The 25,800-nt window shown below is 45.4% G+C and overlaps 1 protein-coding gene across 4 annotated transcripts in view; it reads left to right on the top strand.

The window, feature by feature from the left end:
* LOC124175120 (neurogenic locus Notch protein) overlaps positions 1-25,800 on the top strand; it is a 156,951-nt gene that overhangs the window by 88,921 nt on the left and 42,230 nt on the right. For all 4 annotated transcript variants that reach the window (XM_046555036.1, XM_046555035.1, XM_046555037.1 and 1 more), the window contains 2 exons: positions 16,388-16,744; positions 18,539-18,694. In XM_046555036.1, the coding sequence (XP_046410992.1) occupies positions 16,388-16,744; positions 18,539-18,694 (513 nt within the window). The remainder of the gene's footprint in view (positions 1-16,387; positions 16,745-18,538; positions 18,695-25,800) is intronic.

Raw genomic sequence — 25,800 nt, 5'->3', positions numbered from 1 at the left:
TGACACCAGCTACGAGTCGACTCCGTACCCTGAGACGATTGCTTCATTCCTCAAGCACGTACCAGACGGTGAGAATTTTTTGGAACTTGCTTACGTTGACGTGGAACCGTAAAAAACTCTAGAGATTCCGGAAGGCTTCGAAATTGTTTGCTTTCTTTTCTCTTCGACTTTCCCAGTGCAGGTCAAGTTGTAATCTAAGACTGGCCGCAGGTGCGACGGAAATTGTAATAATCAATCGCTCCGTGCGGTCTCCGCAAGTTTATCCAGTTTTTTTGCTGGTCGGTACGCACTTGCACCTGTGATCGTAAACTCGTCGAAGCGCAAGGCAAAGCGTATAATGGCAAAACCGACATTGCCCTGCGCTGCCCTTGATGGCGACGATAAAACCCATAGTCTCCGTGAAACGTGCAATTGCTGTGATAGCGGTATGAATCATGCCATTCCATTCCTCTGCTATCTTCTTCGTCTACGATCAGTAGGAAAGTAACCGACTATTTTCACTTGTTGTTTGGCTCAAGAATTGCATTTGATTAATTTTTATTCCACGATCTGCTTCGCGGTCTCGAGCGTCTTTCGTTTTCTTGACAAATTTTGTAATTTTATTTGTTAATAATAATCAGCCCTTCATTTGTTGCATTAGCCGCTGTATAGTAGAACAAGTGGTCATTATCTGAGTGCTCGTCGTTATATTGCGTTTGAAAAATTTCCTCGGCATGTGGCTTCGGGAGGATAATAACAATAAGTTATAAGCCTGAATGATGAGGATAATGAACAGCCATTTGTGCCATATTTGAGGATGATACGGCGGTTTATAAGAGGCAAACCGAAACGGACTTGCATTAGGTCGACGCGCGATGCAATCTCACGCATGCAGCGATTCCAGAAAACCTACACACGTTATATACATATATATGTATAATAGCCGGGAATTTATGTTTGATAATTTCTCGTCGCTATCAGCGGCGCATCGCGGCTGCAACCGCGCTTCTTTAAATTCCTTTTTTCTTCCTCGTCATCATCTTCGTTTTCATCGTCGCTGTTTGAACCGCATGCCGTGACCTATGGTACGTGACTCTTGCCCAACTTTAATTGCTCGCCATTCTCAAAGCCGACTTGTGCGTTCATTCCACCCCGGATTAAGAACACTCATGACGCAGTTGCAGCAGCTGATTATTCACCTTTGAAAAACTGGATCAAATGCACACCGTCCAACAGTGTCGATTCATTACTGCTGGAACCACCCTCTTATCCCGTCGAGGTGCTGAAGTTAGCGTCGGTTTCATTCTGCGAACGTGTTTTCGTCCGGCGCGCCTCTAGCTGCCACTTAACTAGTCAACTCGATTTCATGATTCATCCATGAACTGTCGGCTTAATCAACCGCCTTCAATGAAGATATGTTTGCTCAGATCGACACTCCTTCAGTCCAATTGCTCGCCAGATTATACAGCTGGTCGAACGACTCTGTTTCAGGATTTCACGATAACTTTGGCAAGTCTTAATATTCGTCGTTTGGCACTATGGCTGCAATTGAACCATCGGTGTCTTTATGTACTACCATACGAATATCCTTGTTAGAGGAACCAAAGTTTACTGCTCGGCAAAAAACCATTGATCATAAATTCCGCGACGTGAATAGAATTGGATGCAATAATACGTTGGAGTGATAACGGAGTGAGGCGCGAGGCAATTCATTTTGCACAGCCGTCAAAGCGTTAATTGCGACAACTTGCGTACCGTCCGTCAGCATTACTCCGTGGCTGTCCGTGGTTGCAGACTGCAGTAGCACCCTGTCGCAGTGCAGCTATCACGTGACACTCAAGAATAGAGGCTACAGGAGCGGAACTTACAGTCTTCTCTAGTAATTGCCTTTAGAGATCGGATTTATGGAGGTGCGAGTGAGCGCGGCCTCCGGTAGGAAGGAATGTGCTCCGGTAGACCTCTACAAAGTCCGCGAAGCACCGCTGACTGTGTGGCGATGAAAAAAACTGGCCCAGCTTTCGTGTGAACCATTTTTTCCGCCATCTTTCTCCATAAACATTTAATCGATGCAAATTGGCGGACTGATTTAATCGGGGATCGGTTGCCTTTTCCGTTCTGTTATTCAAGTTATCGCTGAATCATGAACTCTCATGTTAGCACATGTCTTTTATGGACCCCATGGATACGGTCATTCAGGATGCTCACATACCTCGACCGCCATTCGCCAACTATAACGGTGTCCAAGTCTTATGCCTCATAACTCGCATCCGGAGATGGAAGAGAAATGGTTGGGAACATCTGATTTAACGCGCGCCTCGAGGTTTGCCGTTTTTCCAAGATGCAGATATCCTTCGTCCCTTGGAATGTTATTACTTTGATTTTTTTGTCATATTATTTCTTCGCTGTACTGTACGGTTTTTACATCCTTAACCCAACCCGCTCCAACTTGTGCTAACTGCGATGAAAGCTGCGGTGGGGGGACAATGTTTTGCCCCGCGACAGCAATTAAACGCGATATACATCTTCATTAATTACCAGCTTGTTACAATCGCGCGGTAAACTGGCTGGGTGAAAGTGCAATTTTTGTTGAAACGAGAAGAAGAAGGAGAGGTAGAAAAAGAACGTCGGAGTAGTGCGCTTATATGCAAGTGGTGCAGCGGAACAACTTCTTACGGTAAGAATTGTGAGGAAAAATAAAAGAGAAGAGGAAGAAAAAAATGTGAAAAAATAAAATAGGCAAGCTGCGAGTCTACGACTCGTAAATTACTCGTAACTTATCGCGTGGGTGAACCGCTGTACTGTAGTACCTGCTGCGGTATCCACCAATGGCAATTATCTTTCCTTTCACACGCGTAGCGGTTTATCATCGGTCTCTTTATAGAATTATATACATAGTATATAATACATGTGCATATGACGAGGATCTAAATGGTTGGAGATTTTATCTCAGGTGAATATTTGAGGATATAACACCACGGTTGTGTATATGAAGAGATATTCCGTATAGATTTGACGTTTTTTCGTAACATCAAACGAAGCTGGAGGGCAACGCAACAAGGCCGATATTAAACAAGAAGAGAATCAGTGAGAATATTGTCCGTGTTGCGGTGGTCGTTGACTCTCAAGATCCGCGCGACCATCGGAGGATCTCGGGGGAGAAAAAAAATATGAAGATAACGAAAAGGAAAAAATAACCTCCCACATCCTGTATGGCCCCCCTGCCACGTTGGCGGTTCATGCCCCTTAACGAGATTCAAATGCCAACTATGGCCCTTCCTCGCTTGCCCCAACCTTTATTTTCCTTCGACCAAGTCAACCAGCTTATTCCGCACTATCTTGGGTTTCGGGGTCAGAATCGTGTTCCAATTAGATGTTGTGCAGCCCAGCCACCGCGACTTGCATTTTATACATTTTTCACCCCATTCTTCTTATTTCGGTTATCGAATACCAAAGTTCTCCCTTATACTAATAAGGCGCCGCTGATCATCGGCTTTTGGACGGTGATCTGAATTTAGATTTCTTCTTCCTACAATTCCCGTAACAATCCTTTAATCGGATACTGGCAACTTCCTATCTTTGCTCTGTTTTCATCAGCAGATGCTCTCTCCGTTCCAATTACGTGTAAAAGCTTCTGAGAGCTGAGTTTATCATCGATATAAATTCGCCTCTTCGAAAGGATTACAGCGTAAGCCGAATAATGTATTCGGACTCGTGGAACTGAAATCACACTCGGTAATATTGATTTCAGTGACCGGCGTATATCCTACAATTCAATTGAAGCTTTTCAATATGGGTGGCCATGCAGGATACAGCCCCGTGGGCATTCGGGATTAAGTATGAAGGAGATATGGGAACTTTATTCCTCATTAAAAAGACAAGAACCGAGAAAAGACGCTCGATTCTTACCGTTTGATTCCGATTATGGAAATCCCGAAGCTGGACTGCGTCGAATGATTTTTTTTATTGTTCTCATTGTCGGCGGCTACCGTGTTATGTCCGCGTTCGGGATTATAAGGTAATCCGATCTCCACCGGTCAACGGTACGTGTCTTTGGCTGCGAGCAACTTTCGGATATCGGGTTCGGCTGAGCCGAACGTTCATTTGCATAATCGTAAAGTAAGACGAGAAGAATTAAGAGAGGCGACATGCCTCGGAAATTAAACTCCTCCGATAGTTTCGGTTTTTGGGTAAAGTGTCGTACACGGCACTGTGTGCCTAATGTAATCAAAGGGTTACACACTTTACCGGTGATACATTACAGCGCGCCGTTCGAGGGTCATCGCGTAATTGAAAATCCTCTCGTAATTATCGACGAGGATGGAGAAAAAAAAAGAGTCTTTATGTGCGCATGTGTAACCGACGATCGTTCGAGAGGCAAGCGACAGAGAAAAAAAAGTTCGGTCTCGCGCGGGTGGCAAAGCTTCATAGGCTGATATTACGGTGCACTAAGCGGCTCGAGTTGTACGTGTCCATTCGTGATAAATAAATCTGTACCTACGGTATATTATGCCGACCCTTTAACGACGCCGGTATGTTTGCATCTAACATTTGTGTTGGTAGGTGTGTGAATGTGTGTTTCGTAGATACTATACCCGGTTCGTTCCTTCTTTGAACTTATGTTCGTATCCGCAGTGATAACACGTAATCTCGAAATTTGTGTCCAAAGTTGCCGCACCGATAACGTTTAGGTTTTTGAAGCAACGACGGAATTGTAACCCGAATTAAGGAGAACCGAACGATTGAGGACACGATAACACTGTCAGTTCACAGCTGGAATGCAATCTTTTTTTTCTAACGTTTCAATCTTCGGTGTTATTTCAATGTGACGTGTGCTTGACATAACTGTTCAATGCAATGCCAGCGATAAGTTCAAAAGCAAAGTTCTGCTCTCATGATTATCACCGAAGAATGTTTCCTCGACAAGTTAAATCGACTTGCGTTCTTTATTGCGGGTTTAGATATTGTTCCCACACACTTTCCTCGACGTTGAGCGAAACAAGTTCTCGTTATTCGAGAGTAACTACTATCCAGGTTAGGTTGATAGGTACCGGGGTATTTTTTAAGCGCAGTGGTGAACGCCTGCATCTCTTTGCGAAGAAACGGCGCCTCTCGATATTGCAACGGGTGCTCACTCAGCCAAGAATAGCCTCCTTTGGAGACCGGGACGCACTTGGAGGACAGGTTTTAGTAACTGCCGCATGCAGCGCCCTGTGTCAAGCGCTCCAGATATTCGAGAGGTGAGAAAACAACATCCAAGAGTCCATTATATTGCCGCCTTCGCTCTGCGGATCGACTGTTCCATGCAAATTATCCCAACAGAGAAATCGCCGATTTGCAATATTTTATGAATGCGAAGCTGCTTGTTTTTCTCCAAACAATAAAACTCTGATCGTAAGGTCTTCTAAAGTCTAAATGAAACTTTGCACTCTACCAAAAGGAAGTATAAATGGTTTGAAATACTCCACCAATGTATATCTTTTTATTATCACACCTTGAAATAAGTGAAAACTTGAGTCATCGATCAAGCTTGATCGGTTGAAATCTCGGATGCACTTTTGGTTCCCTGAAGCATATCCACATCGTCGGAAAATGGATACGAGGTTGAAGTTAGTAACGTTAACGTGTAATGTAACATTGCAGAAATTGAATGCGTATTTAAGAAGTTTAGAATTACTTGGGAGGAGCAAAAGGTTATTTAATTTCAGACTATCCTAAAGTTGTGAAATAACATTAACATTACGAACTTGGGCCTTGTAAATAGATCGACACTCCTCGCTCACTTAAGTTTGCGCTCATTTATCAAGGCCTATATTTCGATATATCTGGGCCTCGGAAACTTCTTGGCCTGTAATGATTTGTGACCCTAGCTTCAGTCGTATATTGTAACGTAAGTTGTTGCACGATGTATAGATTGGCTATGCTTCACCGAAATTGAGCTACTCTATCCCACATGTAGATGAGTAGGACGAGATAGATGGAGAGAAAGAGAGCTGGTGAAAAAGTTCGGACAATTTCCGGCCGATTCGTCGTGCTTCTTCTTGCCACGCTATCTAAAAACGAATACACGCAACACACATATGCACTATTGGTTTACCTTAGAACGAAATTGTTTTTCTGTTGTACTAATTCTACTCTTACGTGTTTCTCGTCTCCGGACCCGCCACCGCATTGCACACTGACATAATGCAAGTCACGCCGGTTTTATTTTATCTTTATTTTTCGTTTGTTCTTTCCGCGGGTGGAGATATCCAATAAAAGAAAATCGTAACATACACCGTTCAGTCTCGGAGAAAGCAATGGCTTACCAACTTAGGACGTTCTCATAACTCCAAAGCGAAGTACATCGTTTCTTTCCGGGAAAAAAGTTTATTGAATTCCTCTCTCTTCGAAATCTTTGTTCTCATTCGCTTGATCAATTTCGTAACCCCGCGGTTTCAACCTCAGCTCAATTTGAACTCACAAACGGACACCACCCATTGGTCAAAGGCAGAGGTAAACCGGTATATACCTCAAGTATTTGCGGCGCTATACACGCATAGAAGTTCTGTTTTGCCTTAGGCGACCAGGATTATATCGAGAGAACGAGAAGCGGAGGGACGAAGGAGCCAGGATCACGAAGCGGTGGGTCCCACCCACTTGAGCCAGCGCAAGTCCGGGCTCGTGACCACCTCGGGCTGATATGTCGAACCGCCGAACCCTTTGCCAGGTCTCTCTGTCTCTCCCAGCGTCTCTCTTTCGCCTGCTCTCGAATCCGTGATTTCCTTCCTCGCTACGGGGTTGGTACCGTCCCAGCACGCTCACGAATATCCTTCCCATGATTTACTCTCGCCTCCCAGAGCCGTCGAGCCAGCTCGCCTAGGTTTCGACGCCCTCTCAACGCCGCGTCGTGGAAGGATTTTTGATTGTTTCGATAATCCATCCCCCGCCTCGATTCGGCGCAATCTTATCGGTACCGAGGCAATTTTATTCAAGACAGTTTCCAAGCGTCCGTATGAGCTTTGAATCTCCGGTGCCGAATTCACCATTCGATGTTCTGTCTATCGTGAGTATATGTTTGTTAATGAGTAATTATCTCCATGGCTTATTAACATAACGCCGAAGCATCGATAGACGCCGGGTATATTAGAACATCGTCAGTTTTATCGAGTCTCTTGTGGGCGTCGCTCGTCTTCTTCTTCTTCTTCTTTTGCCTGCACATTACCATATTTTTTTTCTCGTTGACCTACGGGGTTCCCCTCTTATGACAGGTTCGGTAAAATATTTAGAAGGGTCCATTGCGGCAAAGTGAAGACCTGCTGTACAGTGCATCGATTATTGAGAATTTTTATACGTCGCTCATTCCGACATGTACCGTTGCTTCTCATCCAGCGGGGGATTTTGATCAAGTAAGAAAATCGTTTCGCTGCAGTTTCAAACTTTGTAGGAAAATTCTCTAGAAGTAGGATCACGTCGAAATCAATATACCCGACAATCAATAGTCATTAGCAGCATTTATCATAATTATGTGTGATCGAAATCGTTGACAGGCTCGCCCAGGTTTGTCGTCGTCTGGCATTCTCATTTCTATGCCTAACGTAGCGTGAAACTCGTCGATCTCGTTGCACGGAAGAACAAGGTGTATATAGCCAGCCACTTCTTCAGTTTTCATACGTGTAAAACGAGCGAGCAATGAGTTGGGCATCTTTACCGATCGTGAGTCTTTAGAGGTCGTACGTATGTAGAAAATATTAGAAGACGGTTTTTATATACCTGTATTAGAGGTTGATGGGTAGACAAGTAAGACCGTTCCGTGACTCGGGACGAAGAATCCGACAGACTGAAGGGTGCACTGAACCCAGACTCTCATCTCGCGTTGAAGAGATGAGATGCTGGGTGATCGGTGCGGTAAATAACGTATGGGGTACGCATGTATGTAAATCAGGAAGGGTACACCCACGCCCCCCTTCTTGATATACTCGACGTTCGTTCGTTCTCCGCCCGAAAGGATTCTCTCGGCATTTGTATGCATATGTATACCATATGAGCCGGAGTGTGGATACCTACTCACAAAAAGGCCACACACAATACACTTACTTAGGTACCCACTACTCGAGTCTTGAAGCTTATATGAGAAGAAGAATCTTCGGGTTCTTCGCGGTGAATAGCACGCGAGTCTTCTTGGTATAAGAAGATAAAGGCGACCGTGATCTTGCACTCTGCTTCACTCGCTTGTGCTTCTTTCTCTCTCTCTCTTTCTTTCTTCGTCTCTGGTTTTCTCGATGCTTCGTCTTGTCGCGCATTTACGAAGATTGGAGTGGCGGCGACGGCGGCGGCGGCGGCGGCGGTGACCAGGCGGGCTCTGCTTGTATGCAAGGAAAAGTTTATCGCTTCTCGCGCATTATTTTTGTCGAAGGAAGAACAAAAGCAATGCACACTGTGCGCAACGCTGTCCATAAATCAGTGCCAGCGCACCTGGATCCGAAGCAGGTGAAATAGCGCCCGTTTCTTCGCACTGAAATATGAGAATAACATCGACCCACGGGGTACGACTGAACCGTACAGCATCCTCGACACGTTGGGCAGACATGAATTATCGCTTCCTCGTAATCTGGACCACCGCGCACCGTCAATGCGTAATTCGAGATGATCCCTTATCTTCTATTCTTGTTGCCTTTTGAAGTGTTTGAAAAAAATTCTGGAAAATATCGACAACACCACTCTCGTAATTTTCCGCAACGTTTGTTTTGGATGTGCTGGCCTCAGAGCAACAGGTGGTATAGTACCATGCGAGGGCGAATCAACAAGTGCTTTCGTTACCGCCGCACCCTCTACTCGGCGTTTCGTTCGAGTCGTATCAATGTCAGCGCACGAAGGTATGCGCAGAGAGTATCGTGCTCCTTGGGTTATTGTCGTATAACGTCCCGTCATACGTTCGTGCAGGTCCCCCGAAGATCGGAATGGTCCCGTAGTAAAGTCGACAATGCGCTATTAGATACGCCGTCGGATCTTGGTATTCGAACAATGGGCTCGTCATGCGGCTTCCATTGCTCAATGACAATCAATGAGCTTAGTGTTTGCCGAAGCGTTCGCGCAGTCAGGCCCGGTTAGCCGGCATCAAAAATGCTTCGGGCCCACTTGAGGAATCTTCATCGTTAATTGGAACCCTATTTCGAAAGCTTGTCGCCCTACAGCAGTAACAGCGGTGTAACAAAAATTCGTCTAGGAAGCCGCCCCGCAGCATGCGCGGCGAACGTAATACTCTTGAATTAAGTCGTCAGCGTCTCCTTCTTCCTCGAGAACCAGGCTATAAGGATTCTCGAGGACTCTCAGGAATTCGAGAAAAGATATCACCGGGTTTACCGCCCCGAATGAACGGGGTGACTCGCCGAAGGGTTCTCGGCCCTTAAGCGGACATTCGTTCACTTCGGCTTCACCGGATTGCCGCTGCGCCATGGAAAAAATTTAAGGGTATATGCAAGTGAGGAATCAAAATTGGGTTGGGCCAGTCTAAAACACCCGTGACGTCCATCTGTCTTGTGGAACATCCGTCAGCGGCGCCCACCTTCAACTATCTCCTATTCAAATTGCCCTCATCCGATACTTACCATGGATGATGGAATGTCATCTTTCCTTCCGCGAGTCCGGTGAAGATGTAAGCAGGTACGCGCCTACCTGGAGTGTCTCGGGTCTTTAGTTTCAAGGCTTAGAATCATCGCGGGGAAAGGAGAGGCGGGATTATACCTGTTGCCGATTACTTTAGGCGGAGCTCAGGTACCTACTCCGGGACCCGAGGACACCCGCACATAATTTCCCGGCTTACCTGTGACACGATCGTGGTGACACAATGTGTATAACGTGTGTGTATATACAGGGACCACAAAACCGTCAATTACAAAGCGATAAATAACGTAGTTTACTGAACGATCAATGAAAACTTTCGTTCGAGTTGGGACTGAGCAGGCACGATACTTCCCACATATATGCTTTTTCCTGACGATCGACCAAACCTGTACGAAATTCGATCCGGCCATGCGTCAATCTGTTCTTCCGAAGCCTGTCGCGGCTCCAGGATATCTCGACTTCGTATAGTTTCCGGCTGGTTCGACGCGATCCTCAATAATAATGATCAGGCTGAGTGACTCTGCGTACGTACTACACAACGCCATGACCTATGGGCCATAGTACCGCCAACAAGATTTCCTTCCATCAAATGATTATCACTTATTTGTCGACGTGAATACGTGCACATAAATCATTTTTGTTACGCATCCCGCTGGTTTTCTGTGCAGAAGAAGAATAGGCCCAACTTTGCTTGCCTTTTCGCCGCGAAACTTTGAACGCTGGACAGATCGGCTCGCTATCAGCGGTTTTCATCCATTAGAGACGATCTAATCATTAAGTGGAGGGAAAAACGAACGCGCAAGCTGGGGCTGCGTTACTCGGTCTTCGCGATCGGCCGGCCCCAGGGGAACCTTTTGGGGACTCATAAGCTGAGAACCGCTGGGCAGCGTAGTTGGCGGCATGAGAATTTTCCCACAGTCCCCACTACCGGACTCCGGGACGCACACCCGCTCTCGCGACGTTGCCACACCTCTTCGACAGAGAGGGACTACGCCGTCGGTCGCGGTGCTGACAGAGACAGAAATAATCACGCCGTGGCGCTGGACGGCTTCGAGCAGGCCGCGTTGAGCTCTCTCGGAGACCGGAGAGGCTCTGTAGAGCGAGGGTGCGCACTGCCTGGGCTCCAGTGCCGGGGAAAAGGACAGTTGATCCAGAGATACCCCAGTGTTCCATTTACTCGAGAATGGAGCGCGCGAGGAAACGAGCGAACCATTCAATGAGCAAGCCTCGCGTCCACAATGCGACTGCTGAAATTACCCTACAAAAGATTATGTCGCTCGAATTTTCGGGGTGCTGGCAACTGCGTTGGGTAAACCGAAAATGCAAAAGAGGAGCGTGAACCAGATTTCGTCCGGTCGATCGGTTCGAGCAATGCTGAACGCTCAGTGGCCAGCTAGGGGATCCCTCACGTATGGAGGGGAGAGCGAAATGGAGCTGTATCTACCGAGCAGAGATGAGTTGGGAGCCAGGGACCCAAGTGCGTGCGGCACACTGTGGCGAAGCGAGGCGAGGGAACAATGGAGAAGGGACATTATGAAAGAACGAATGATATCTAGGTACCTATAGAGTGAGATTACGGGCACTTACTCATACGTGAGCCTTTCGTTGCAGCAAGCGGTCACCATTTTTTCACAGCAAAACAGGAGCGAACCTGCGTGTTTTCCTTTTTCTTTTTGAAAGTCACGGTGACCGATTCTTCGTGGCTCGTGAAGCTCGCACGGTGTAGTGTAATACCGTTTGTGAGATGTAAAAGGCACCGTTGAACTATGCGAATGATTTCTGTTCAGAGTGTACCAATCAGGCTGCGCAGGTCTTGCTCTCGCTCACTATTTTTCTTTCTCTTGTTCTCCATCTTCGTCCTCGTCCCTGCAGCAGCGAGACGGGATAAGCCACCTAGTAGTAGACAGACACGTTCTCCGCGGTCGAATATTTGGACAGGTCTTTGGGTCCGAGTGAGTGGGTCTGCAGCACCACCTGCTAAATTGCTACTAGATTGTGACGGATATCCATACACACCGATGCATACCAACCAACCTGTGTGAAGCCGTCGCCGGGCAGCGCGCGCGCCTTCGCGTCGTTTTGGTGTGCCGCAGTAATGCGCAGTATGTGTAGACACGCAGACTGACCAGTCCCACCGTGATTCTCGGGTGAATGAAATCAATTATAGTCGCTAATTTGAGCTCTTTTGCCAGATTCTTTGGATTCCTGCAAGAATTCCGAATCGAGTCGCTTGCCGAAAAGGGAACAATTAAACCAACATTGCAGCAGTCTTCCACTGGTTAGACAAAAATGTCTCTTCGACGTCTCTTACGCATTTGCGCGCGTTATTTCAGCTTTACGCGGACGCTTAAGTAATGGGGAGTTCTTCTGAAGATTCGGCTAAGAAATCAACTGGTTCCAAACCATGTAAGGATTTGACGAATTCACGAGTGGTGATGTTTTACCGTGAGACGTGTTTTACCTGTCTGATCATCAAGTCTCGAGTACAAAGCCTCGGAGAGAAAAGAAGACAGAGTCGATGTGGTTGAGCAGTTAAGTGAAGAAAAGAGAACACTCTCTTCTTCATTACTGGGGGATCAAGGTGGGTGAGGGGGAGGGACTTGATAACAACGAACCGTACGCATGATAGGTAACCACACAATTTATTTAGCACACCCGGTGAAGTAAGTTCCCCTCCGGAGTTTATAGGGGGAATCTAAAGGGGCAGGGGCAGGACGGGGGCGCGTCCCTTCGCTAATAACATGCGGGTTTATTTCCATAAGCTGACCGCTTCCCAGAACGAAACTGCCCTCTTATGCCCTCGCTCACCACTCGTGGTCGAACACAGAGACAGAGAGAGAGGGTTACGGAATCCGATGCGTGGGCGAGCGAGCCGAGAGATCTGGAAACGGGGTGCGGGGATCTTGCCATATATATAAATCAACGCGCCCCCTGTAATTGTTCTCCGTGAGCCAAACCCTTCCGCACGCGTGTGCATGTGTGTGTCCCATTGCTGGCAGTGTCCGCATGCTGGTGTTACTCCGAAGGAGGAGCTCCCGAGCACTTCGTGTCAATGCGGTTACCTCATCACTGCGGTACAGATTACCGTTCTTCCTCTAATTCTACGAACGATATCCTCAAAGGGTAACTGCATGGCATGCCAACGCGTGCGTACAGTATTTGTACGTGTCGCATTCGCCATGATTGGTGTACACCAAAGAAGACTAGGCATGTGATCCAGCTAATCGGGAGCGATGCCTTAGACTGGGCTGTCGACTTGGTTTAACCGGTAAAGTTTCACATACCTTCATGAAGATCCTCAGGTCACCTATTAATTAGACGAATCGTTTCTGAAGCAGTGGGTCCGTCTTTTACTTGTAGTGACAGTCGTCCTCATAATCATTCACTTTTCGGTGTACCCATAATCGGATTGATTATATCATTCACCGATTCAGGGGAACTTGCATGCGAGTCGTCGTTGCATATCGGCTTCCCGATAACTGCCTATCCCACTAGGAAATCCGGGTTTATTCCCTACCATGCTTGAGCACTTGTGTATATCTATCTTTTGCCATCGACTGGTTCACCAGATAGTCACATACGTGCTCGTAGTTACCATTTAATGGGGCTCGTTTAATTTATGCCCGATGCAGAGTGTACTTTGCCACGTAATCGTCCACACATGCCTATATGTATATTCATTTATGCATGCATCGCTGTATAGTCACGAGTGCGCGTATTGTATGCGTAGTTCCATGTAGCAAAACGCGCCAACGTTGTCGCGCACTCTGTACTCTACCGTTGAATCTAGCCAGATCTTTCATAGAGATTTTATTCTACAACCTACTCTTATACAAGGGGCGTGTAGCGCAGACACAAGACTGGTGGGGCTTTCCAGCTAACTCTCACTTCACTTTACCACCTGTACAAGACTCCGTGCTCGATTCGACACGATATCATAATTGCGAATGCGGATCGGTATGTGCGGTACTTAAAAACCACCAAGCTAGAAATCCTTTATAGATGCTGAGGGATTTTTAAAGAACGATTTGCTTGTACGTTGTTGAATCGTACTTAAATTATACTGATAAATTTATATACTGTGAAACTGCAGTATCACCCAATTTCGACGAAGTACTTCAGACTTGGATAGATAATTCAACATCCTGTGATTCCGCTTGGAAAAATTTCTTATTTGTAGAGAACAAGCCGCAAATTCCGACGGGCAAAGTTGCTTAGTTTGTTGAAATTGACCCTGTATGCGATACTTATGCGACGCAGGTGGTTGTTCATGGTTGAGAATCGGCAGTTTAGGCTTCGCTATCGGGTTACTAAGTTGTCGGACTAAGGAATTCACGTTACTGGGTGGGACCAAGAAAACTGCGTCACGCAGCGAATAATCAACAATAGATGATCAAAAAGCGGGTGAAATGATGAATCGGCGGACTCTCTTTCACGGCTTGCTCATTTTATTTTACCAGCCATTACGACTCTTCGACAACCAAGTGGTTCATTGTCACTGAATTAGACGTTACCCGGAATAAGCGAATATGAATAACGTACAATCGCTTGCTGAGTAATTGTGCATGACTGCTCTATCAAGTGATATTTTCGTTTGGTGAATCTGTAAAGGAAATGCGTACGCGACATGATGCCAGAGAGTAAGTAATTAGCTGCGGTACAATGCTGATTAGCAGCCCGCGTCAGAGCGCACGGATGCGGTCGTAGACAATTCCCACATTCCTATCACTCACCGATTGTCCCTGTCTACCACCAGTTCTGCGGAACCAGATATCATCGCCTATACATCCGCGCTCACTATCAACGTCTTGCGGTCACCCGGTTTCCTCCGATCATATTATACTCCGTTCAATGATAACACAATAATCGGGTTTTGGTTCGTAAAGCAACTCTGGAGCTGACGGAATTTCTCCGAAGCTTTGGATGATGGTTTACAGTCTTCGAATTTTCTTGAAAGATTCCATTAATCTTACCTCTTAATTTTTTCACCTTCATATGCCCGATGTTTCACGGGCCAGTCTTACTTAATTGGACAAGTGTTGGTACGGAATTATCGCTTTCCTTTTTCGTCTTACTTAAACGAAGAATATTGTATTAATACTCGAGGGTATTGACGGTAGGGATACACACGTGTGGTGCGTATGGTTTGAGTAAACCGAGGTGAGTTGTTCTCGGCAACAAAGAACATCGACTTTCTCACCTCAGCTTCCAAGGAACGCTGTCCGCGTATTTACTCAGCCTTTAGTCTCGTGTTTTTGCTTATACTGGCGGGTTTGTTGTACAATTTTGTTCGGCTTGCTGCGATGCAGCATCGTTCTCCTTCCGTTCCACCTGAGCCTAAAATCAGGAAGTTTCGAAAGATGCTTTTTATTAAGTATGCGTATCACATTGGAGGCGAGGTTAATTGCGGCGCAGAGGCCGACAAACGAAACTCACACAGGCAGGCAAAACAGCTTCCGAGTTGCCGCGGAGGTGACACACTGCAATAGGCTGGAGATAGTTTCGAGCAAGAAATTCCAGTGGAAAGTGAGAAAACGACTCTTGACGGTGTCGTTGACCTGTCGGCGAAGGGAGCTTATGGCTGATGCTTCCCCTCGCTCGGTCGCGACGTTCCCAATTGCGCGATATCAACGATCCGAAGAGGAGGAAGACTTGCACAGAGCCAAGGTCACGCGGAAGCGTCGCGAATCCATTACCCGCTATCTAAATATTTGAATTGCCTCAAAAAGATACGCCGATTATCACGGACTTCACGGTACGCGGACCGCTCTCTTCCTCCTCTCTTCTCTTCATCCTCTTTCTCTCAGGCCCGTCATCTCGAGCCTTCTCTTCGACTGGCTTGCTTGACCGAGAACATTTTTCGATTACTCGGGGATCGTGCGAGTTATCAACTTGTCAAGATCAGGCCTTTGCGCTTCTTCTTTGTCAGGCCAGCCGCGTTCTTGCCTTCATATTCTTCCAGGATTTTCAGGTTTTGTATTTATTTTCTCCCCGTACGCCAGCATGCTTGTAATGTAAAAAAAAAAAAATTAAAAAAAAAAACAAAAAAAAACCCGTACATAATTTATAACGAGGAGACACGAAAAGGTCACACGTGTACTCGCATCTGGTTTTGCGCCTTGCCAATTCTGTGATCATCGTTTGCTGTTCCACGATTTTGCTCTCACCATTCTGAACTGACACGATAATGACAAAATTAAGATCCAGTCTTACAGTCGAAAAGAAATCACCAACTGCAGCTAACGTGAATCTCCTTCAACAGTAAATTGCAGGATAATAGCAATAACTTAATTTGCGAACCAGAGACGGTAGATTATTTTCTGAATAGTCCAATCAAAGTTCTTACAGATTTGCGTTAACTTTCGCCGGTGTGTTTCCCGTTTCGTGGATATTATCAGGGAGAATTCGTTCCCATCATAGGCCATAACTATCATTTAACGGCTCGGTGTAAAACCCGGATCGTGAGCACCGCACGGCTATTAGCGGCAGAATTACATTCGAAAAAGTTCTTGAGGAGCTATAAGAAAGTCGGTACTGATCTCGATGGAGGTCAAGACGCTTTCAGGAGATTGTTTAAGCGTGATCGGCTCGGAAAATCAGTGGGTGTGTCGTACTAACGACCCTTACAACATACCGCACGTATGCCACCGTAATTAGAGAGACACTTTGAACGTATCGTATCTTTCGATTCTCCAGGGAAATGTTAGTGGTACTGAAATCAAGTCCATCTTTGGTTATAGTAGAACTGCCATTCGCAAGCTCGATAAACGAATGACGAAATTTAAATTTCTCATCATATTTGTTCCAGGTTTTCGAGGAGACAAGTGCGAGGAGAACATCGACGACTGCGCGGGCAACTTGTGCCAAAACGGCGCAACGTGCATCGACCGGGTAAACGAATACGCATGTCAGTGTCCCCCAACGTTTACCGGTACCCAGTGCGAAATTGACGTCGACGAGTGCTCGCTGAGGCCGTCGGTTTGTCACAACGGTGCAACATGCACGAACTCACATGGGAGTTACTCCTGCATATGCGTGAACGGATGGACCGGAATCGACTGCAGCATCAACATCGACGATTGCGCGGGCGCCGCGTGTTTCAACGGCGCCACGTGCATCGACCGAGTTGGAAGCTTCTACTGTCAGTGTACCCACGGAAAAACTGGTGAGTCTTTTCTCCGTTTTTTTTCCCCTCGCTCTTCTTCCAGCTTACACATTTCTTTCGCCGTTTTTTAAACCTTTCTTTCTCTCTTTCTCTCCCTCCCAAAGCACTATTCATCTTGGCCGGTCTTCTCGGAACTGCTTACCGCCTCTTACCGGCGTTTTTTGATTCAGCAAGAATCGCGGTACGACGCCAATGTGCCACCCAGTCAGGGCTCAACGTCGCGTTTATTGGTTGTTCGAATTTTTTATACCGAACGCGGCATCTGGCGCGAATACTTCGTAACTTCGTTTTTTTTTTTTTTAATTTCTCCTTTTTTTGCCCAAGGTCCAAATAACTTATCGTGTGATTCAATCGTACAGTCTTGGACTACCATGCCGCAGACTGCATTTGACCGATTGATAAATTATTATCATACTCAGTATATTGAATGAATTTTATATACTCGAGAGCGGAACCTTCGCAATACACACTAGGCGTTCACCTTTAGAGACCTCCTACCGGGTTCGGCTGGTCTCTTCTCTCATTTAAGATTTTTATTCACGCTTTCTCACGTATACCACAGTTCCCATTATATTTTACGTGAAAGTATATAATAGGTGCACGTTAAAAACGCGTAATTTCTCGAGCCGTTGACATGTACGCCTCTTCGTCAGAGTTTGCAGTTTGCCTGCGCACCTTCTGCTTCCATTTACACAATACAAATTGCACAGTTGGAATCGTAGCTGCAGTCGCCAACGTGGATAAAGTTTCTATTCACGACCTCTTCTCTCTTTCTATTGATGCATATAATTTAATATAGTATCTATAGCTTTCACGGTTGTTGCACATCCGATAATTTACCTAACGCAGAAACTCAACCAATACCATTACGATTTGTATGCATAATAGAGTAATTTTGGGTAGAGTTAAGGGAATAAGGCTACGCATCAAGGTTTCTTGCGAAAAGAATAATTTCAAATAGATTCTGACTATTCGACGGGTTTACAGTTTGACATCGAGGTAAATCCATCGAGACGACGGACGTGTTCGAATCGGTTTTTTTAAATCATGTTGAGGAGAACTCGGAGCTCACTGTGATCGCACTCTGAATAACAACAATGCATCCCTGCCAGGCTAGACTTAATTAATTCCTCTCGTTATTCCTCGTGCCGTCGTCTTGGCATGTAGCAATGCACTCGACGAGACGCTGCATGGCGCGAACGAACGCTCATTCGCACATTAGCATAAGCTAATTGAATGATTGCATAGGTGTGCCTACCGACAACGTAGTTAGCCGGGTATTCGTTCAAAACAATAGCGAAACAATAACAGGAAAGAAAACGGAACCTGCGAACTCCGGATCCCAGCTGATTAACCGCGTTGAGCAAGAATGAAAATAAGTAAATAAATAGGGAAAAAAAGAGTGAAAATAAAAACCTACAAAGAGAGAAGCTTGCGTAAAAAGAATGTTATACAATCAGAGGTAACTCGGGTAATTTTATACATTGACGAATCGGTGTTTCAGTCATTTAATTGATCGCGCTTAATAACAACCGAATAGGGAATTTGTCACCGTATCTTAAACGCCTGTAACGTGAGAGAATTGTTTATTCTTGGGATCTCTGCTAATGATGCCTATCTTTGGAACGGGACTATCCGTATTTGGCGTCCATCTACACGGACTTTTGTCCTAGAATTATAATGATGCAGGTGTTCCGAATGCCTGATACGATGTCAGTTGGTTTCGAAAATTCTTGAAATATCCTTCTGTAGTAATAATACGAATTCACCAACCGTTCTTTAATCCTATTTCAGGACTCCTGTGCCATCTCGACGACGCATGCACTTCGAACCCGTGTCATCAGGGGGCGATATGCGACACGAGTCCCATAAACGGCTCGTACACGTGTTCCTGCGCCAGTGGATACAAGGGACTCGACTGCTCTGAGGACATCGACGAATGCGAACAAGGTAACTCGAGTTCAACTTTTTCCGACCAGCGCGACGTGCGAAAACATTCGTGGAAGTTTGCGTATAGTGTATAGCATGTGTGATACACATGGCGGGTGGGATGATGTTGCGATGAAGCACAATTGAGGCATTTTTTTTTCATTGTATCCAAAGTAAAGTTTAAACTCGATAGGTTAAACCTCGGGAAAATAATCTGCTTACCCGTTTAACGAGAAAAGCGTTAGCGAATCTACGATTGCCGTTTGCCGTGGAATTTCGAATGCCCGATCTCTCTAGGGTGGGTTGGAAATTGATGGGCCAAACGCGCGGTTGTAATTTATTTGATTATGCTTTTGTGTGATGGACGAGCCTAGGCGAAGGCTCGTGGTGGCGAACGGTAATAATTCATTTTATTAAGAGATTTGACGTCGAGGAGATGCTGCAGTAGCGCAGGAGCCACAGCAGGAACAGGAGCGTGACCATCAGCTACGAGCCGAAAGGAACTCGGTCGACTCGTCATTATTCGAAAACGGTATACTGCCAAATTAATGTACCAGGTATCGCTGAATGGGATGGATTAAAATGATAGCCATTATGCCCGCTACCAGTAGACAGACACGTTACGCTGCGATGAATTAATTATTGTTTGATAAAGAAAGAAACAAGAGAGAAGAAAGTATCATTAACGGTTGTGATACTCTTCGTGCGTCTATTATACATATCCGTATAGATACGTACGCCTGTGTAATAATATCTTTTATCATATTTTCTCCGGGACGTGTGAACGTAAGGATACTTTATTCATTGAGGTTATTAATGATCGTACGTGCCGTTAATGCTCACCATATTCTTATACCTATTCTTCCCTACCGGTAATTCGTACCGCTGTCTCTAATAAGCTTCGATCGTGTTTGGGATTCAATCAGCATTATTTAAAAGGTTGTGGCAACGTCGCCAACTCGTATGAAATGAAAACAAATATAAAAGACGAAATATACAGATGGATAGATACAGAGAAACAATTATACTCTACGGACTTTGCTACTAGTTCTAACATTCGCGTGTTACATCGGATCCAGCAAACGCTTCGAATCGCTTCGTGACGTTTTAAAACTTACAAGAAAACTTGAATCAATAATTACATAGTTCTGGCCGCATCTGTTTCCGTTTGTCGTAAATATAAATTACAGTTTCATTTCGATTTTTCGGGTACTTTGACAGCTCGTTTTATTTATTGATGCTGTTGCAGGTTTTGTTCGATGAAATATCGGCCTCGAAGACGCTTGAAATAAGGCAACGAATCTCGGATTTTTAAACACACTTTACAGCTCATACCTGAGATGCTAAGGTCAACTCGAGATTTCATTATATTACACCCGTTTCAAGGCTAATTTAACGCTCGGAATTAGTGCTCATACATTTATGTGTTATTGATCTCACGATAGTTTGACGGCAAACCAATCGAAGGAGAGGATGAAATTAAAATCCGGGACGAATGAACGAAATTCATGAATTTATAGACCATTAACATCTTTACAGAATTTATTAACAATCATTTAAGGAGGGTAACGTTACACATTAAACGCCACGAATTCGGGACCGTGATCACGTTAACATTCACATCAATATTCACGACGTTCGTCGATGTTTACAGCCAATTTTTGGAGATTACACAGTCGATGTAGAAATACGTCTATAAAGCTCACTAATAAGCCTCTTACAGTTGCGTTTAGAGAGAGAAAACGGAGAAGAAAACGAGTTTATACTTTGGTTAGAAACTAAACTCATCTCGAGTAAAGGTTCGGACTTTCATTGGTGTCGGTTCACATTTCTTTAAAGATCGAGAAAAATTAACTGGCACCGAAAGTTTGTCGAACCGAATGAGAATGAACGCCAAGCCGAAAGACAAGGCTTGTGTAAGAGCAGCAATTGGAAAGATTCTGACTCATAATCGGTAGCAACGGGCAGGAACAACCCGGTTGCCTACATGCGATGATCAAATGTGGAATTAGATTTAATGACTGTTTTTAATGGCATCCAGGCAGGTAGGTACATTAGGTAGCTGTCAATTCGAGATTCGCCAGTGGCGATAATAGAACCCGATTATACGTCTCGAGGAATTCCATCATCCCATTCCCCCCTCTTCCTTTCAGGTGGTGCAACGCGGCGGATCCGCGGGTTTATTCCGCACAGCGACTTGTACTAAATAATTGCGCGTAATGACACGGCTGTGACATCTCCGGTTGCGCGCGTTTTTCCTCGTCTTTATTCGAGTTTTTGTTCTCTTTCCTTCTCCTCCCCGTCGAAAAAGAACACGTCCGATATAAGCTCTATTATTAGTAGACTCGAGGCGCGTTGTGGGAAAACTTGTTTCAACTCATTCAACCTATTCACAAACATATATATTCGTCCACACGTATGTCCGAGCGTTATTTAATGTTCTGATGCCTGTGATGTGTATTCGTCGAGGAAGAGATGGAGAGATAGGGAGAGAAAATGGAATAGAGAGATGAAGCGGAGCGTAGGTTAAAACCCGCGTCTCTTTTTCGGCTCGTTTATTCAAACAATTTTGCTCCTGCACGCTGTAACACTGCGCGGGTATCGAAAGAGTATGCTAATCACGCTCAGAATACGGAACCATACAATGATTCATTTTGCTTTAACACGTGCTTCTTCACTTAGAGTACGTATATTTAAACACGCACATCTGACAAATGCATCGTTGTGAAAAATGGAGATGAAACGCGCAAAGTTGATGAAAAGTCAAAACTCGCTGATAACGGGTATGTATATTATTCGAGGTCAAAGGTTAAAGGTCGCTCGAGTCTGCTTCCTGAACGGTACAGTTTCATTATACATATACCTATAGATGGTCAGCTTATCTGTTAGTTATCTGAGAATCAAATTATCCCGAGGGACATAGAGAGAGATTATCTTTGGTTCGGTAATGCGCGGCTGACTTATAGGAAGCCGGTAGGTGTGGACCACATGCTGTGGGCCTATTCTCGGCGGTCTGGTCTTTCTTAATTAATATTAACCGCCCTTGACTACCGGCTGTCTCGTGTTAATTACGATTCTATTCTGTCCGTAGATTGGCTGTTTGCTAGATCGCGCAATGCTTGCAGGTTTACGACTTTGTCAATGAGGATTTTTCCAACGATCATGACGAAAACTGTATTCAATTCAGTCGAGTTCGCGCATTCATCACACCTGTTCTTCTCAGTCTCCTGACACAACCCGACCTCTTGACCCCATGGCTGACCAGCGCGACAATGAGTCGAATCAATCTCTTTTGCCAGACTCAAAAAATCCCATCAGCGTAGCGGTAACTCGATTAAGACAAGCCGTCGTAATTACCAACCTGGACCTGAACCTTTCCATCCGGCATGTAATGATCCTTGAAAGGAGCTACGTTCGCATTAATGAACTGTCTCTGTTGTTCGCTTCCGAGCGTGAAAATTTTTCCGTTCGATTTTAAAGGTAAACTTTTTACTTCCCGAAAGAAAATTATTATTCTTTTATTCCGAGGACTGAATATCTCGGCAATGATAATTTGATACCTAGCTTCGATCACTCTAATATGTACAGTTCCCCAATAACCATGTAGTGCGATGGTTTTTTTTTTTTTTTATTCCCAGTTGGTTTAATTAACCGTGTGAGGAAATTTGGCCGGCTTTGACTGGCAAGCTTCTTGGCCGTCGAGCTTCGCGGGAGCTTGTGGCATGCAGTATAATTATTAGCGCATTACTCAGGGACGCGAAGGAAGCTGACTTCGCACCGGGCCCGAGGGTGTTTTCATGCCGTGCACCCGAAGCCCACGGGGCGGGGAAAAGAACCAACGATGTTCTTGGCTCGGACACAAATCACGGCCAAGATTACAGACGGAATCGCGCTGCGGTAGGGAATGATAAACTGTAAACCCGAAGAAAATCGTCTCCAGACCCGGAGAGCGGCGTTTGATTCAACGAGTGATTAGGCGTCAGGTCTTATTTCGTTCGTTCACTCTCTCTCTCTCTTTCTCTCTCTGCTCGGCAAGATTTCTCCATCGATAACACGAGTTAAGCACCCTTGATTACAGGCTGACCATTGCGTGGCTGCGTCATCTGCTTTAAAAATCATCTCGTAAAGCCGACTGATATAATTGTCGGATGTATATTTGTCACGGCGAACTACTGCTGCAATGCCCAGTCGGTATGCTAATTCAAAAACATTATTTTTCTCCTCTCTAGCTTCGCCAGCCATTCGCCCCGAGGTTAAAAATCGATCAAACTTTTCCCGATCGTCATTTATCCTCGAGTCTGCGACTGTCCTTCACCATAATTATCATTCTCGAGAACTTATAACATCTCCGGTTTCGAAATCGAATTCATTTTTACAATCCCTTCGAACAGTCAGTTGTCAGAAATCTGTTTTTTTTTTTTTTGTTGCTATTTTCTGGCAACTATTTTATTATCGTTGGTTTAGGTAGTTGTCATCGACATTGTATAAAACAAATGAAAGGTCTGAAGAATGGGTTTAAAAATTTGAAACGGAACGGTAGTTGATTAAACCCAAAGATATGAAACGGAACGAGTTGAAAAAGATATCCAATTAGTGCTGCAGCAAAGGTACTTTGCGCGATGAAATTAAAAAGCCGGGGCATCGTAAGGTGGCGCTGTTCCATGGCGCATCAGTTTAACATCGTTCAACACAGGTCTGGGTTGAATTTGATGCGGGGCACTACCCAACTTCTAGCCGTCGAGACCGGTCCACCGTTTCGTCGTCGGTAGCAATGCGCTCGAATTTCGAAACGAGAACCAATTCGTCGATCCGAGTCAAAGACCCGCTTCCACTGCAATCACGGATAATATATGTATGGGGGATTTCGGTGCGTTTACCATATGCAAGAATCGGCATGGAAGCAGGTACTAATGATAGGAATTTTTCAACGCTCCAGTCGTCTCAGACTCGGGATACCGTTGCTGCTGCCACGGCTACTGACGTAAAATCTTCTAGCTATCCGCGTGCCGCCCGATCTTCTTCTTCTCGCGTCTTTGATTGGCGTGGTAGAAAAAGCGGGAGAAGAAGAAGATAAAGAAGAAGAAGAGGAAGAAGCAGAAGAAGAAGAAGAAGAAGAAGAAGAAGAAGAAGAAGAAGAAGAAGAAGAAGAAGAAAAAGAAGAAGAAGAAGAAGAAGAAGAAGAAGAAGAAGAAGAAGAAGAAGAAGAAGAAGAAGAAGAAGAAGAAGAGGTGCAGCTGCGTCCAGACGTCATCGCCTGGGGCGAACGGCCAGCCAACGCCACAATTATAACCACCTTGTACTCGCCCATGGCTTGTGTCAGAGCGACTGATCGCCCTGCTGGTTATGCATGAAATTTTCAAGACGACTTGGTCCAACCCGAAGGCTTGACCGTTCTGCAGTCTTCACGCAAACTTTGGAACTGTAGCCTGCATCATTGCTGCTGCACCTGATCAGCATCAGAGACTTCGTGCCTCTCTAAAGATTTATCAGGAGAAAGAACTCAGTCCTGAAATTGAGTACTGTAGCGTTACATGGCGACGCCCTAATGTGAGTAACTCGTAATAAGAATAAAGCACGTGGAAAGTGAGTAGATACCTATGCAACACGCGAAGACACGAGTACTGGGCTGAATTTTAATTCAATCGTGAGGCCAGCTCATTCAAGATTTCGGATTTACCCGACTCGACGGCACGCGACTCGAATGAAATCGCGATGAAATTACTTTGAAACGTTTAAACGATATCGTCTTCACAACCGTCGATGAAATATTTGGCAAATTTGTTTCTCTATCCACTTAGACGCGTCGTATCGATCGGGAATGAAAATTTTCTGTTCGATCTCGAATACTACCTGCTGCCCCAAACAAAGACCCATTGTTGCGGAAAGTTGGCAACAGCGCCGTGACAATAGTAAGCCGATACTTTGGTGCAGGCTCTCTACCTGGCTACCCCGAGTGGGTGCAGGACGTCCCGAATTCTTTCGCTTTCCTATAGGACGTCGTATATAAATCTTCGAACTCAACGCCGCCTGCAAGCGGAGAATATTTTCAGTAACTTTCGATTTTTAATTTACTCGCTACGACGGATACACGAGGAATGAATCTTTTCCCAAGTTCACGATTCATCTTCTATCTGTAAGATACTCGTGTACCGAAAATACCAGTGAGACACACGAATTCCGAGACAGATCCTTTGGTGAGCTTGGGTAAACATGCGCTCGGTGTATATTCAGATTTGGTAATAGAGATCAGTTATTTAAGAAGAAATATAGACGCACGCGTTCGTCATTGTAGGGTACGTGAACATACAATGCAGGTGCTAAGCGCGGAGAGAATAAATTTGTAAATAAATATTCATCGGGTGAATTTTCACCTCTCGAGTGTCCGTCTCCCATGAGACTCATGGGCGTAGGGTGGGGCAGGTGGAGAGGTGAACCATACCAGATGTTTGCATAGCAGGAGAGACCGACTCTGCGCTGCACGGCATGAAAGACCGGCTAACCAAACACACGATTCGATAAGTAGTCACGTACGATTTCGGCTGATGCCAAAGAATTCCTGGGCACATCGATGTTCTCGACTGTCCAAACTCTGAACCAAGATTCTTCCAGCCCAAAAAATCTCGAGGCGTGCAGCTGTGAGCTGGCTGAAAAGTCGTACCGCAGGCTGCGATTATAAGGGCGGCATCCGATATACTTGGTATCACATTCGGTAATATAAGTACGATAAAAGTGAGAAACCCGTTCCTTCAGACGAGCTAGTACGGCGACGCCACGGAACTTAATCTACCAGAAAATATGCAATCTAGATAATAACGGTGAGCGGTGGGCGAGCGGTCATTATGGTTGTTATTAAACTTAAAATAACAATTTAGCGTTTAATTATGGGCCGCTTGCCGGTGGCAGGATCCGCTCATTCTGCCAGCCCGGAGCACGTGCAGTTACTCGTATCTGCAACAGCCTCCTTTCCCCGTCCGTCTCCTTCTCGACTTAACGGCGTCTCTCGCTTTCTCTCTCTCTCTTTCTCTCCGTCACACACACACACATACACACCGCGATTCAATTTCCGGCGAAAAGTAATTATGTCAGAACCATCCCTGCAAACCGTGCTCCTTGCGCATTTGCAGCAT

Source organism: Neodiprion fabricii, chromosome 2, assembly GCF_021155785.1.
Source record: "Neodiprion fabricii isolate iyNeoFabr1 chromosome 2, iyNeoFabr1.1, whole genome shotgun sequence".
NCBI classification, from domain to species: domain Eukaryota; kingdom Metazoa; phylum Arthropoda; class Insecta; order Hymenoptera; family Diprionidae; genus Neodiprion; species Neodiprion fabricii.
The sequence above is the reverse complement of the archived record's forward strand: the minus strand, read 5'-3'. Positions and strand labels throughout refer to the sequence as shown.